At 41.9% G+C, this 14,346-nt stretch overlaps 1 protein-coding gene across 2 annotated transcripts in view; it reads right to left on the bottom strand.

Moving 5' to 3' along the window:
• Positions 1-14,346, bottom strand: part of COL4A6 (collagen type IV alpha 6 chain) — a 130,414-nt gene that overhangs the window by 10,856 nt on the left and 105,212 nt on the right. For both annotated transcript variants that reach the window (XM_080553511.1, XM_080553512.1), the window contains exons 21-35: positions 13,596-13,700; positions 12,533-12,693; positions 11,474-11,653; positions 10,695-10,878; positions 8,036-8,107; positions 7,531-7,638; positions 6,186-6,407; positions 5,761-5,922; positions 3,618-3,788; positions 2,806-2,949; positions 2,437-2,562; positions 1,943-2,124; positions 1,615-1,678; positions 1,026-1,100; positions 512-619 (exon numbers count right to left, since the gene is read on the bottom strand). In XM_080553511.1, the coding sequence (XP_080409637.1) occupies positions 512-619; positions 1,026-1,100; positions 1,615-1,678; positions 1,943-2,124; positions 2,437-2,562; positions 2,806-2,949; positions 3,618-3,788; positions 5,761-5,922; positions 6,186-6,407; positions 7,531-7,638; positions 8,036-8,107; positions 10,695-10,878; positions 11,474-11,653; positions 12,533-12,693; positions 13,596-13,700 (2,064 nt within the window). The remainder of the gene's footprint in view (positions 1-511; positions 620-1,025; positions 1,101-1,614; positions 1,679-1,942; positions 2,125-2,436; positions 2,563-2,805; positions 2,950-3,617; positions 3,789-5,760; positions 5,923-6,185; positions 6,408-7,530; positions 7,639-8,035; positions 8,108-10,694; positions 10,879-11,473; positions 11,654-12,532; positions 12,694-13,595; positions 13,701-14,346) is intronic.

The raw sequence follows: 14,346 nt of genomic DNA, 5'->3' as shown, positions 1-14,346 counted from the left end.
TCCTGCACTTAACTCATAAGATAGGTGAATAAACTATTTACATAAAGAAAAACCAGGTCCAAATCTCTTTTCACCACCACTACTAGCGTAGCATTTATCCAACTATTTATTTGATAGTTGCTTTTTTTTTTTTAAATCAGAAATTGCATTCTTCATCACCCACCAAGTGACAGACTGGAATAGTATGCACACTGAATAACTAAATAGATTACATGAGTTTTCAAGTAAAATATTCCAACAACTTCCACTGTTCTTTCAAACTGATATCTTGATAACAATGTGAGAGCATACCTGCTAGTTACACCACTAACCAAAGACATTTTTAGCCATCCTTCTGGGTAGGTTTGGGTCTAGAGAGGGAGTGGACTCAAGTGTTGCAATGGAAGACTTTAAACAAGACCTTCTTGTTTAAGCCTCAGCTGAGATAGGCCAACCAGGGCTAAGGAAACAACAAGGTGAGGTTGTTCCAATCATGCAACAAACTGCCGAACTTGGGTGCCTTGTGCAGTACCTGCTGGTCCTTCTTGGCCAACATCCCCTGGGCCACCTTTGAGTCCATTCACTCCAGTGCTTCCTGGGTAGCCTGGTTCACCCTTGAGCCCTTCTCTCCCTGTCTCCCCTGAAATGATAAAAGCATAGAGCACAAGTTAAACTGGAGGTAGGCCTGAAGAGAAAGAGAAACATGTTAGACTGCCGCTGCAGCACTTGTGTCTACTCAACCATTGTCTGGGCTCTGGACCAGACTCCCTGGATGGCAAACACCAGCCCAAGTTCCCAAGTTCCTACTCAGGAAGTAAAGTGGGACCCAGCATTAGAATTGGGCTATTTGTCTTTTTTTTTTTTTTCTTTTTTTTTTATTCATCCATTTGTGGCCCACTTGGATTAGACTCCTCAAATCTCATTTAGAGGACAAGACTGAAGTATTTAGATTTACAGATCACATACAGCCCCAGACTGGGCAATGTTATCCAATTTAATTTCCAGAACTTTGTACTCTTGAAGTGAACCACCAAGGGCTACTTCACCTGGGAAACCCGGGCCCCCTCGCTCTCCTTTCACTCCAGCACTGCCAGGAACGCCGAGAGACTCTCCCTGGTCACCTGGGAAAGGAAGATGAGGTGAGGAAGCCATTCTGTAAATGAGTGTGGGGAGCAGCTCTCAGGGCTGCTCAATAGCCATGTTTATGAAAATAAACCTTGCTTATACTGCAAATTCAGGAGGTAAAAAAGACAACAGTAAATGATGTACCTGAGGTGTTTGAAAATGTTTATAAACAGCAATGGAAGTAAATACACTCAGGGCATGTTCAGACAAACATTTATGGGCAATTTCACAACACCCTACCCTTTATGTCACAAGCTGATCAGAGAGGGTGCCTCTTGTATTGTCCAACATGCTTTGTACAGTGCTGTGGCCAAGATTTCAAAGGATCATAAAGTTTTAAGGCATTTGGCTTGGAACAGATCTCATCTGAATGAATGACATCACAGGGGGACTTCTGAGCCAGTCACTGGAGAGCAACGGACACTTCTAGAACACTGCCTATTCATTTTAGCCATGAATCTTAGGACTGCATGTACTGAAAGACCATGTAAACTGTGAAAGATTTCTTACCCTTTGGACCAGGGAGGCCAATAGGTCCTGGGAATCCAAGTGGTCCTGTGATACCATCTGAACCCTGAAATAAAAGCCCAAAGCTAGCCTCTGCTTTTTATTCTTGCTCTTTCAACTTTGGGTCATGGGGGATAACAGACTGCAAAGATGTAGGAAGAGATGTTATCCAAAGTGTCATTCATCAGTACGAGCCAAACAAACCCCAAGTTTTGTGAAGAAAAATCCTGCCAGCTTCTGGACAGCTGTTTTGCTACAGAAGTACCAATTAGAACAAAGGATTTTCCCAAGAGCTCTTTGAGAAAATGAAGATACTTAAGAAGATATTTACCCTCTCTCCTGGCATTCCTGGAAATCCTATGATGCCACGTGCACCCTTCTGTCCTGGCAGCCCAGGCTGTCCAGATGGACCAGGGAAGCCTGGCTCACCATGAAAACCTCTCTCTCTGCTTGCTGACCCAGCAGGTCCAGGGAGACCCGGCTGTCCACGGCTTCCTGGGATTCCTTTATCACCTGAGTTTATATAAAAGAGTATAAATCCATTTCAAAATACAGACATTCGCTTATTTAGCCAACTGAGCTGTTACCCAAAGCTCTCCTTAGAGAGGAGAAAGGGATGAGATAAGATCTGCAGAACAGAGCCTCAAAGGAAAACTGTTTTCTCAAAATTCAAAGCTGCCATATGCAAATCTTGCTGAAATGTGAATGGCAGAACAGAAGACAGTAATACTGCAGACTCTGTCAAAAGGGCAGGCCACGATCCCCCAGGAGTAAGCAGTTTCTGAAGAACTGGTACCAGCAACTAGCGACAATGTTGTGACATACCTCTAGGTCCTGGGAATCCTCCAAGTCCAGCTAATCCAGGATCTCCTTTGTCTCCTTTGAATTGCAGTGCCTGTTCTGGAGGCCCAAGAACAGGAAGACCAGGTGGACCTACATCACCTCTGTCACCTGAAGAAACACAAAATCAGATTATTCTGCAATAAGATTGCCTAACAGAGAAAGGGTATATCATTAGAAAGTGGCAGACAGTAACAGAACTTCAATTCCACCTTTGGCAACCAGACTGAAGAATTTCACAAGAACAGAACACATCACCCAGAAGAAAACATTAAATATATGCAGACATCTCCAAGAGGCCTCCCCAAAGTCCCTCTGCTGCACAGCCAGCAGAGCCTTTTAACTGTTTCTCACCTTTTTGACCTTGCAGTCCCAGAACTCCAGGGCTTCCTTTTCCTCCAGCTGCACCAGGAGCTCCTTTAAACCCATTCACCCCAGGGACACCAGGCAAGCCTGGCATGCCAGGGAAACCAAGCAGGCCAGAAGATCCCTTCTCACCTGTATAGAAAGGTTGAGAAATAGAGAAAATTAGTCTCTTCTGGTACGCTGCATACCCACCTAGCTGGCAGGTGGAAGCAGGATGGGTCTGGCCAGTAAAATGTGGTGGTGTAAGCACAGCAGGGCCACTTCTCTCATGGGTCTCCACTCATGATACTTCTCAGTTTGGCTTTGAGAGCTTCACCTTGCTTCCACTGGAGGGCAAAACCCAATCAATTTCCAAGAGAGCAACCTGCAGTTACACACCTGTACTTCCCTCCCCCTAAAATAACACTTGCTTAATAACCAATTACTGTATTTGTGCTTAGTGGCCATACAGATGGTAAAGCTTTACTTCCCATTGGGATTGTGCTTCATGTGCTCCCTCCTATGATATTTCCCTTACTTCATGATTTCATTCACTGTTCCTCATTTCTTCAATTTTCTTGTCTTTCTTACATGATTCTTTGTACTTAGGGGCCCACGTCCTTAAGCTGGACCTCCTCATGACTATAATTTGATAATTAAATCCATCATACATAATTCACAACTCAGAAGAAAAACAAATGCATTCCAGCACTAGTTGAGAAATCATTTTCTTCTGATGAGGATGGCTTAAAATCAATGCTAACAAGGTTATTTTTTGTTGGGCACAGCAATCTCAGACTGTCCCCCGATGGAACACATACCTTTTGGCCCAGAGAAACCTGGACGTCCATCGTGACCAAACGGCCCAGGTGGCCCCAAGAATCCTCTTTCCCCAGGAGATCCTGGAGCACCATCAAGACCTGGGAAGCCTTTCATTCCAGCAGGGCCTTGAGGACCTACATCCCCAGTCAATCCTTTGACTCCAGGAAGTCCTGAATCAATACAAGAAAGAACTCAATAGATTATGTCACACAAACACTGGGGCAGTTTAGTTGACAGCTTTCCAAACTCTTTAAACATAGCATTGTTCTAATATGACAAATGGACCTTAAGGCACATGCAGCCTACTAGAAGGCATAAAGTTTAGAACTGCAAAAGCATTAGTCATCTAATAATAAAATACCTATGAAGAGGGTTACTGCCTACATCACTACACCACTGGCAAGAGTGAAACCCCTTATGATGTATCCATTTTTGTCTCCTTTAACAGATACTAAAGTGTAGAGCATCAGTCTTACCTTTACCGTCAATGCAGCCAAACCAGGATGGGGAGCATCATTAATGACAGCTTCTGCTACCTACCCCATCCTTTGGGTGAACCAGAGATCAATTGGAGAGGTTTTTTTTGTTTGTTTTTTTTTTTACAAGTTTCTTTTCCACCTTGGTAGTTAAAGTGTTACTTCTCAAAAGCAATTGCTTGCTAAGGGAACAAGCTTCTGATTGTGTTGTCATAAAACCAACATCGTATACACTCAGTTTTGCCTCTAATGTTTCAGAATGTTTCTAGCTGAAGCTTTGTAATGGTTTACAACTTTAAATAAAGGCTGAAACCATTGAAAACAGAATGCTTAGATCCAAAATAAGGAAGAGAAGAAAAAATCAAGTGATTCTGAAAAATGTCATTTGCAGCAGTCGCACCCAGTATATGAGCTTCATTGTACCCAGGACAAACATTTTAAGTTACAACCCAGTATTTTTTATTTTTATTTTTAGCAGAAGAAAAAATGGCTGCTTCATTTAAAAAGACAAAGAAAATGCACACTTAAACGTTGTGCATATTAAGGATTTCCTTATAAGTTTCAGGCTTTGTTACCATCTGAGCATTCTCACTACAATGGTTCTTTGCCTTCTGGCTTGATTAGCAATAATAAGGGGTATCACCTATAGTCAATGCAATTCTTGTAGCATTAAAAGCTAGGTTGTTAGTCCATGAGCTTTTATGCTACACTGCATTTTCTCACCTTGACAGCCTATGTGAAGAACCCATAACCAAACAGTGTGACATCAGAAATGGGGAGTTGATGATAAATGGAAAAGAAACATGGTGAAGGAAAAAACAGATAAAATATGTAAACAGAAAGAACAAGGATAAAAAGAAATTAATGATTCAGAGAATACAGCTGAAATATCTTAGTCATTTGGAGTTTATCATCCTAACAATGGAAGGTTTTTAAAAACAGTTGAAGGAAACGGTCATGTATGGCATACAGTCCATAAAAGTAAAATAATAGGGAAGTGAAAGTCATGTTAGCATTCAAATAAAGAACTTCAACACTATAATTTTCATCTAGAATGAGGTTAGTGCTTTCATTCGTTGCCACCATGTTCCAGCACTGTCATTGTGCATGTCAGAACAGAATTACATCACAGACCATTATCTACTAATTCCCAGGTGCCTCTTTGCTTGATTCTTAAGTCTTGCATTTACTGTTATCATGAAACTCTCTAGACAGTGCAGCTTGAGAGATACTGTTGTACTCGAGTATTTTTTCCCTGTAAAGCGAATGGAAATAAATTTCTTTTCTGCCCTCAGTGTAGAAGATATAAGTGCTTCTTCTAACAAAGCCAACAATTTTCCAATCTATCAAAATCATGTCTCAAACAACCTCAAACATTAGAAATTAATCATCATGAAAATGGGAAATGAAGATACAGCCAGACTGTAGATGCAGAGCTGTTAAAAATATCAGGATACTTTCTCCTATCTTTCTGCTGTATTTCTTACAGCTTTGGGGCACCATTTCTAGGCAGAAAGATTCCAGCAGAGGCAAAAGACTCAAATTCTGCACTCAGTTACCCCTGAGCGGGGGTAGGAGCGCACTCCCAGCAAATGTTATGCCTCTCCCACACTTCCTCAACATTGCAACGCTCAGCTACTTGTCTTCATTTGAAGATGTTACGTACCTGGAGCTCCTGCCAGGCCAACCGATCCCAACGGTCCTGGTTTTCCCTTAATGCCAAAAGGACCTCCAGGGCCAGGAGGTCCTCGCAATCCAGGGACACCGGAATAGCCTGGATTACCCAGTTCGCCTTTAATACCTAGGAGGCCTGGTCTCCCATCCAGCCCTGGGAACAGAAAGATGGGAGGTTACAGAACAAATAAAATAAAATGAAAAAATGAGTTGTAATATTCAATAATAATTCAATGAAAAAGTGAGTTGTAATAAAAGTCTGTAAATTGCATTAGATTCTAAGAGAAAACCACCAAATTCCCACCTGCAGGCAGCTTAGAAGATTGCTGACAGAGTATCTTGAAGAGATGGTAAAGAGGAAAGATTTTTGAAAGAAACAGTTTGATATTCCCAGATACAAGCAGCAACAGTGCTCACCTTTTGGTCCTGGAAATCCAATATCACCTGCAAGCCCTTTATCACCTTGGAGTCCAGGTCGGCCACGCTCTCCCTGGGCTCCACTCTCAGCACCAAACACATCTCCAGGAGCTCCTTTAGTTCCAGCTAAGCCTGAAGGACCCATCTTCCCAGGCAAACCATCTGTCCCATCCAGTCCTGGAAGTCCTTGGGACCCTTGCTCTCCTCGAGGTCCAGAGAAGCCTTGAAGAGAAATACAGTAAATGTCAGACAGCAGAAGTACAGGCTATCCACTCCCAATACCATATCCAACCAAATCAACATTTAAAAAAAAAAGGCTGTTTGGAAAGCTGCAGAATGTTTTGGTACTGAATTAGAAACTATGATTGGTGAGAAAATGTGATGAAAATGATAAAAACAATTGAAATATCCTTTCAATTTTTCTTTTTCTTAGAAGAATACTTTAGGAGTAACTTGAAGCTGCAGCTACAAGTCTTACATTTACAGGCTTGGTTTCACTAGACAGCATATTAGGCAAAAAGGACAAAAAAGGAGGAAGATGACTACTTCAGGCAACAGACAGGCACTATCTCACTACCACCACCATCCACAAAAGCTGCAAAGATATTTTCGCAGCTTACTTTGTCCTCTACGTCAGACAACTTCTGGCACTGTGGGACAGAAGACACTGACAGCCCTGGCACAAGGAGGACTGGAAAGTACTCTCCCTTTGTCAAGCAGATGCTAAGTAGCACTGCTGTGTGAATGTTTTGTGCTGCTCAGCAGTTGTATCACAAAATCAGTGACTCTGTAAAATTGACATCCCCATTTAATGCACTGAAATGATAAGAGATTTCTACAGCCATATCCACAGAGAAATATGATTGATATCAACCTAGCTTAAAGAGTCTTCCCTCACCACCCCCTGTTGCTCCTTATTTACTACAACCATTAGAAATTCCCACAGCTAAAACAAACCCAAGCATGGTGTACAGACTTTTACCAGAATAACACATGGCTTAAAACAGGTAAACGGGTTTTAAAATACTTTGTGGTTTCTAAACAGTTACAAAGCATGTGATGATAGTCTCTGAAGAAACGAATTGTGTTGGTCATCCTATTTAATTCCCGCAGCAGTATAATACTAAAGGCAGGTAACAAGTATAACAAACATTTCTTCTTCCTTTTTTTTTTTTTTTTTCTTCCAAGCTGCAACCATTTGGTTGCAGAGATTGCATTTGGAAGGATCACAGTGGAGCTCACAATGGAGCGTTATGAATGTAACAGGTGGAAACACGGCCTACATTTTAAGACAACTCTTTTGATAAAATATTGTATACATTAATCAGATAACAAAAACTCTTACCAGGTTCCCCTTGCAAGCCAATTATTCCTGGAGACCCTGGCTGTCCTTTTGACCCATGTAATCCAGGTTGCCCTGGAATGCCAGGAAAGCCTTTGCTGCCTTTGGGACCTGAAGATTAAAATATTAATGAATGAATAGCAGAAGACAAAAGTATAGCACCAGAAAACAGGATCAGATCTTTTCTGCAAAGTTAGTGCTTGAAACACTCACTGGATGCACAATTTAAGCTAAATAGCTTCACAAAACCATGGCTGTTACATCAGCTATGTAAACACAGAAGATGAGGTTCAGAGGCTACTTGAAAGGGGAAAAAACGGTGCAGTCATTATGATCCTCCATGGGATTTAAGCCCAGCCCCTTTGAAGAATAAAGAATACTATGCTGTCAGTTAACTCTCTGGAATAACTATCACTCATAGGATGTTAATTAGCAGGTATTATCTTCAGTGAGGACTAGGTGCTTCTTGGTAGTCAGGCTGTGCGTGAGGACCAGCTTGTCTCCATACCTGGCAATCCTGGGAAGCCGGGAATCCCAGGGGGCCCATACGCTCCAGGGACAATGCAGGGCAAGGTGATACCTAAAAGAAAGAAACACTGACTTTGCACACAGACCTCTTTGGAGACTTCTAACTACTCAGGGGCTGCTCGTAGACATCAGCTCCAGCTCAAAGAAACGAGCAAGGCTCCTCTGCAGTGTGGATGTGGCAGGGAGCGAGAGGGAAGACAACCTCATGGTGTCTGATCTGCTCCCATATTGAGATGTTATGCAAATGTTGAAGGAAACTTCAGGGCATTTTCTACTTTGACATGAGAGGATCAAAGGTTAGTTCTCAATTCATTGCTGTTACCTTGATTTAAGGCATCCAGTGACAGCAAAGCTCATTTAAAAATGATTACACTCATGATAACATATCTACACAGAGCTGTAATAACACTTCCACTCTTACACAACGCCAAACTGCTCTATTTTCATCTGAGAGCAGCTCCTCTTCATAGTCAGCACTAGCTTTAAGGACAGAGATTCAAAACCGGAATATCCGTGATCTAATTTGTGCTTAGAATGGATGCAGGCACCTAATGCCACGATTGCGAGATGTAATACATGCTTTGCTGCCTGCACTTGGGTAAGTTTTGAGAAAATATTTGTTTGACAAAGTAAAAGTTAAAATGGTACTAACACAACATAAAAAATCCAGCTTTGCTCTTCTGCAGTCCTGTGTGAGCCTAATGTGGAATGCTTTATAAAATAAAAAGTTGAGGTCCGTCTCTGAGACATTTCCTTCTCAGACACAGTATAGTAAAAATGACATTTTCAAGCAGCAGGGCAGCAACTGGCATGGAAAGGGAAGTTGAATTAATTCTGTTGTATTCACATCACATGGCTTTAAGGAGTGTCTTATGTGAGTTTTCCAAAACCAGCCCTGTACAATAGCATATTCTATGTTTTATGTTATTAGCCACAGGCAGAATGGTTGGACAATGATTACTTCATGTAAGGATAACTGAAAAGCAAATAGGGCTGTTTCCTCATGTGTTTTGCAAAATCATGTAAGCAAGGCTTAGTGTAAAAGTTATATAAGCAAAACTGTTCCCAGCTAATTAATACCCTACAGAATCACAGTTTACAGAATAATATCCCAATATCAAGGAAATTAATTACAAAACGATCATGTCAGGCATAAAAGCAAATACGGACAACTCCAACATTTTTGAGTAATCATCTTATGCTGGATAAAATCAGTCTAATTTTATAAATACTGAGCTAGACTTTTCCAAAGGCAAGACTGTTTCACCCTGATTTACTGCAAAATTCCTCAGTGGTCTTTGACGTGGTAACTTCAATAGCTCACAGTCTCTTTTTAAATGTCTTTCCTCATTTTCACGATAGGGCCTTTCAGTCTGGGTACTATGAGATAGGATTATTTCTTCCACCCACACACATTTCTTTAATATTAGATGAAACTTACTATATCAAAGGGTCTTTTAATGCTTTCCTAGTATTGAGGGCATGATGTATTCACAAGCTTTCTTACACATTTCCACGGGGGTGCAAACTGAACTGGCTAAAGACTTTTTCACACTTTCCTATATTTTGACTAGAGATAATTTCCACAAAAGACCATTCACTTTTAGCAAAGCTTTGACGCAGCATTCATAATAAGCTGACTTCTGATGTGCTACACAGAATATCTAGAGTTCACATCATGCACAGAGCAGTTTACTTTTACTTATCTTACAATGCAATTTTAATTCAGTGGATTTTGTAAGAGACAATTTACCAAAGATGTAAGCATTCATAGTTATGAATTAATAAAGCTTTCAGCATTTAACATGTTACTTGGCTAAGAAAAAAAGCTTATGTAGACTGTTCCAGGAGGACACTAATGCCAGCTCTCTCCTCACCCCACAACAACAGCACAGCATGACACACGTCAGGTAATGTGCCATCCAGCATGTCTGTGCAGCCTTCCCATTGCTATTCTGGCCTACCTCTCACCTCTCTGTGGGTTTAATATTCCTCTGCCAAGCTCCTCAAGGTGTAGTGGTCTTATCACCAAGATTTTTGAACTCAGAACAACAGTTTATCAGTTCAGAAACATATGCAACCACATCATCTGCAAATATACTGTTAATACTGTATTATCGATGCTTACAGAACTACAAAAGTAGAAGCCTACATATGTAAAATACTCATGTAATACCTACTCTGTAAAAATCTAGAGCTCTTTTTATTTCAGTAACAGTTCTGAGAACTAATTCAGAAGTCCCAGATACCAGTGAGTTACCATTATTACCTAGACAATGAAGTGGGCTGTGCTTTTTAAAAACTTCATTTTAACTGTCTTCCTAATTACCTTTGGTGTAAAATGGCTCTCCAGCAACAGTCAGTGAGTAGGCTCCATCCAAAACAATTAGTGTTTGAGTATTCACCTCAGATACTTGCTGCTTATTATCTGTGTCCTCCTGAGCATGACAACTTGACAAAGCAGTGACTGCTATGAGAGGTCTAGTGAGCCCACAGAGCACTTTTAATTAATTTAAAGAGCAATCTTTAACCTAATGCCATCTTCTTGCCTGGTACAAGAACAGCAGTAGGTTTAGTGCCACTTAACTTGTAGCAGCTTTGCACCTTTTCAAAGTGAGAGCAGATCCAGCAAAACCTACCTGGGGGTCCTGGAAAACCTGCTTGTCCTGGAAGGCCATCCAGCCCTGGGTCACCTGGCGGCCCACGAACTCCACTAGGACCTGGATATCCAACACCAGGAGAACCAGTCTCTCCGTGATGGCCCTTGGTGCCAGGTAATCCTGGCAGTCCTTTCTCACCTGGGAATCCCAGCGCACCATCCCCCTGTGCACAGCAAAGACAATTACAGCTGAAAATCCAAGAGATGTGGAAAGAACGTACATCACTGTTACTTTAGCAAATGCATAAAAGTTTGGTCAGCTCTATGCAAGTTTCAAATGTGCCTGGGGAAGTACATGAAAACCACTGTAAATCATCCACCATTATTTCAAGATGCAGGAAAACTCAGATACTATTAGAAAATATTTTTTATGTTGTGTTTGCCAAAACATTAAGTATTACATATTCTGAAAGATTAGTTTGTGTGTTATTGTAATTAATTAAAAAGATTCTGGTGTGGTTTTTCTACTCCAAGATTTGACTTGTGCCGACAGGGTCTTATCTATCAGGACACAATGTAAAACGGCATTAGGGCCTCCCCCACTACAGGAACTTTATTGTTTGACTGGGCAGCCAGAGGCATTGGCCAGTGCCAATTATTAATCTTGATCAAGACAAATCTATATTCAGGAATGAGCTCTTTTTAATGTATTTGGAGACTTACCACACAGATAATCAGGGCTAGTAAACCAGGCCTTTCTGATCTCTCTGCTCCTTATTGCAATCCTAAAGCACTGCTGCTAAATTAATCTGAACTTACCGGAGGGCCTGGCGGGCCTGGCAAACCTGGAAGTCCATCCCTACCAGGAGTTCCTGGGATGCCTGAAGGTCCTCTGGGCGCCGTCGCACCACGGTCCCCACGAGCACCTCTGCCTGTTGCATAGGATGAATCTCCTTTTTCTCCCTTAAGGCCTGGAAGACCTTGCTGGCCAGCTGAAGCCTACAGAGCAAAAGATTAAAAAAACAAAACTGCCACCACCATCAAAAAAACAAACAAACAATCAGGCATACGAACATGCAGAGAAAAGCCTTTGCTTTTTAAAAATGTCATATGAGGTCAGGACACAATGACTGGAGCTAGAAAGAAGCTCTAAAGGGTTTCCTATTGTATACGTTATGAAAAAGAAAAAAAAAGTTTGAGTATTTCCAAATGTTTCAGTTAAGTCACTACAATTTTACAGTGGCAAGCCAAACCTGGGTATATAGCACTATAGTGATCCAGCAGTCTTGGATGGCATCTGGGAACACTGTATCAGTCATGATTTAACAGGGCCCAAGTATTGGAGGATTGAGTATTTATTATTACACCCTGTTACTTGGTGTGCTGCATTCACTGACATTGATGAAGATACTCTGAAGTCATTTAGTGTGCTTAGACTGCATCTGAGACAGACAACTTTTATAGCTATGAGCAATGATGTGGACAGAGCTCATCATTCGATTTCAGGTCTTCTCTCCATACAGAAGCATATCTGCTTCCACAGGTGGCCCTCACTTAAAGAGAACCCTGGGTCTAATCTATGCGTCCCAAGAAGCCCTCGGATGAATAATTGTTACTGCTTTTACCCGTGACTGCTAAATTGCAGTTCTCAGACCTTAAGAACCATTTCTTCCCCCATTTTTACATGATAACTTCTCTACTTTCCGATTCTTTCCACAGATTCTTTTCACAGGGTTTGTTTATTTTTTGTCCAAACAAGTAGAAGAAATTATGCAAAAAATATGTTCTGGTTTCAATGCGATCCATACCAGGAATTGCACAGGGCCACTTTTTCTCCTGTAATTCATGACAACCGATATAAACTCTTCCTTGTCTTACCAGAGGGCCTCGCAGTCCTGGTGCACCCACAGTGCCTGGGTCTCCACTAACACCCTTGATCCCAGGCACACCAGGGATTCCCGTTGGACCTTGTGGACCTGAGATGCCTTTTACACCAGGTCTCGTAACTCCTCCATCACAAGCACAATCACCTGCCTCTCCTGGAAAATACAGTCAACACCTCAAAGTCAGTTTCATTCGGATAAAGACCCTTTTATGGTTTCAAGAGCTCCAAAAGCAATATTGGGACAAAACCATTCAGACATGATATGATGTTGTGCCTACTCTGTTCAGGCCATGAGAGTGTCAAGCAGGGGGAAGCTTTGTCCATGTTAATTTCTGTTCAACACCCACCACCAAATTACCACGTGCAGCATGAACCTCAGCATTATCTGGTACATCATGCTTATTTCCTTGACCTCTTCCCAAAGGTTTCGATTCTCCAAAGCAGATGATTTTAAGGAGAATTTTAGGACAGAAGTCTTGTGGATCTTAAGGGACGGTTGCCTGTCAGAGAAAACAAATCTGTACTCCCACTCACAGGAGGTTACAGTGACCCTCAGCTGGATATCTTTATCTTTTCTGGAATTGTAACTGGGCGCAGATCCAAACCACCACAACGCACAGTGATGTTTACATCATCCCACTTTAGTGTTCCATTATGCACTAAACCCCAAATTCTCATAATTTTTAGCACAGAGGTGAATAAGATTACGTTTCTCTGTCATTTCCAGCCTATATTAATTACAAAAGCAGAACACGGGGCTTTATTTCTAAGTCTTGTTACATCTTATGGCTTTAAAGCACAACTTGTTTAGCTAATTGGGTATGAGGTGTTTATCTGCTCATTTGCCTGAGAAGAGCAGGAGGTAGAAAATAGGATTTTAGTGGCAGTGCTGGGCACTACTCTCTCTAAAACGTAAAGGCTGCTGCTCTTCTTATCCATCTCCAAGCTTCTCTGATTTGTCATAAAGACATTTCCACCTCATCCCTTAGGTTATTAATCACATGGAAGTGAGATCATTCGATTGTTGAAAGGTTCTTCCAAAAAAGAGACAATTACCTTTGTAACCCTTTGGACCCAAAGCTCCTGGAAGCCCTCTCTGTCCAGGCTCCCCGGGGGCCCCAGTCCTTCCATCCAAGATTGCGTCCGGGAGGAATGAAGGGCCTACATGTGGAAAGCGAGCAAAAGCCCTGAGAAGGCTGTATTTCCAGCTCATTAATTACTTATAATGGCAGGGATGCAATTGACAGAAATGGCACTGGATCAAGCTGCAGCTGCCTAAGTTACACAAAAAGATGAACCTGATATTATGGGCTACAATCCTCTGCTACATGTTTGCCTTTAGCTTCCTATACAGAAGAGCAGAAGATCTTACAAAGTGGATGCAGCAGAGTTTTATTCCTCTGTTGCTCTACTATTGCAATTTTTCAAAGACTTAATAGCTGGCCAAAGAACCAACCCAACTGCAAACAGGTTGAATAGAGAAGCACAAATGAATTCGTTCATGGCCTGTCCCCACTGCAGCATTATGCAGAGGATCAGATGTGCCTTCACAGCTCTGGGACAAGCTGACACTCGCATGCAGGGACTCATGTGGACAGAAGTTGAAGGAGGAACTAACCAATGTGGTGGTGATTGTGGTGACTGGCTACTGCCTTTTTGTTGGTGCAGAAGTTATTGCGTATGAGCAACGTCTCTGCTACTGCTGGCATGGTAGAGTCATTCCCAGGGCTACCTGCCTTCTGCAGAGCTTCTCATCAAGTCCCTGCAGTTCAGGAAAGAGACTAAGTGGCAAAATGGTTATGGGAAT

Source organism: Anser brachyrhynchus (assembly GCF_964034855.1).
Source record: "Anser brachyrhynchus genome assembly, chromosome: 13".
NCBI classification, from domain to species: domain Eukaryota; kingdom Metazoa; phylum Chordata; class Aves; order Anseriformes; family Anatidae; genus Anser; species Anser brachyrhynchus.
Note: the sequence above shows the minus strand (reverse complement) of the source record. Positions and strands in the feature narration are given on the sequence as shown.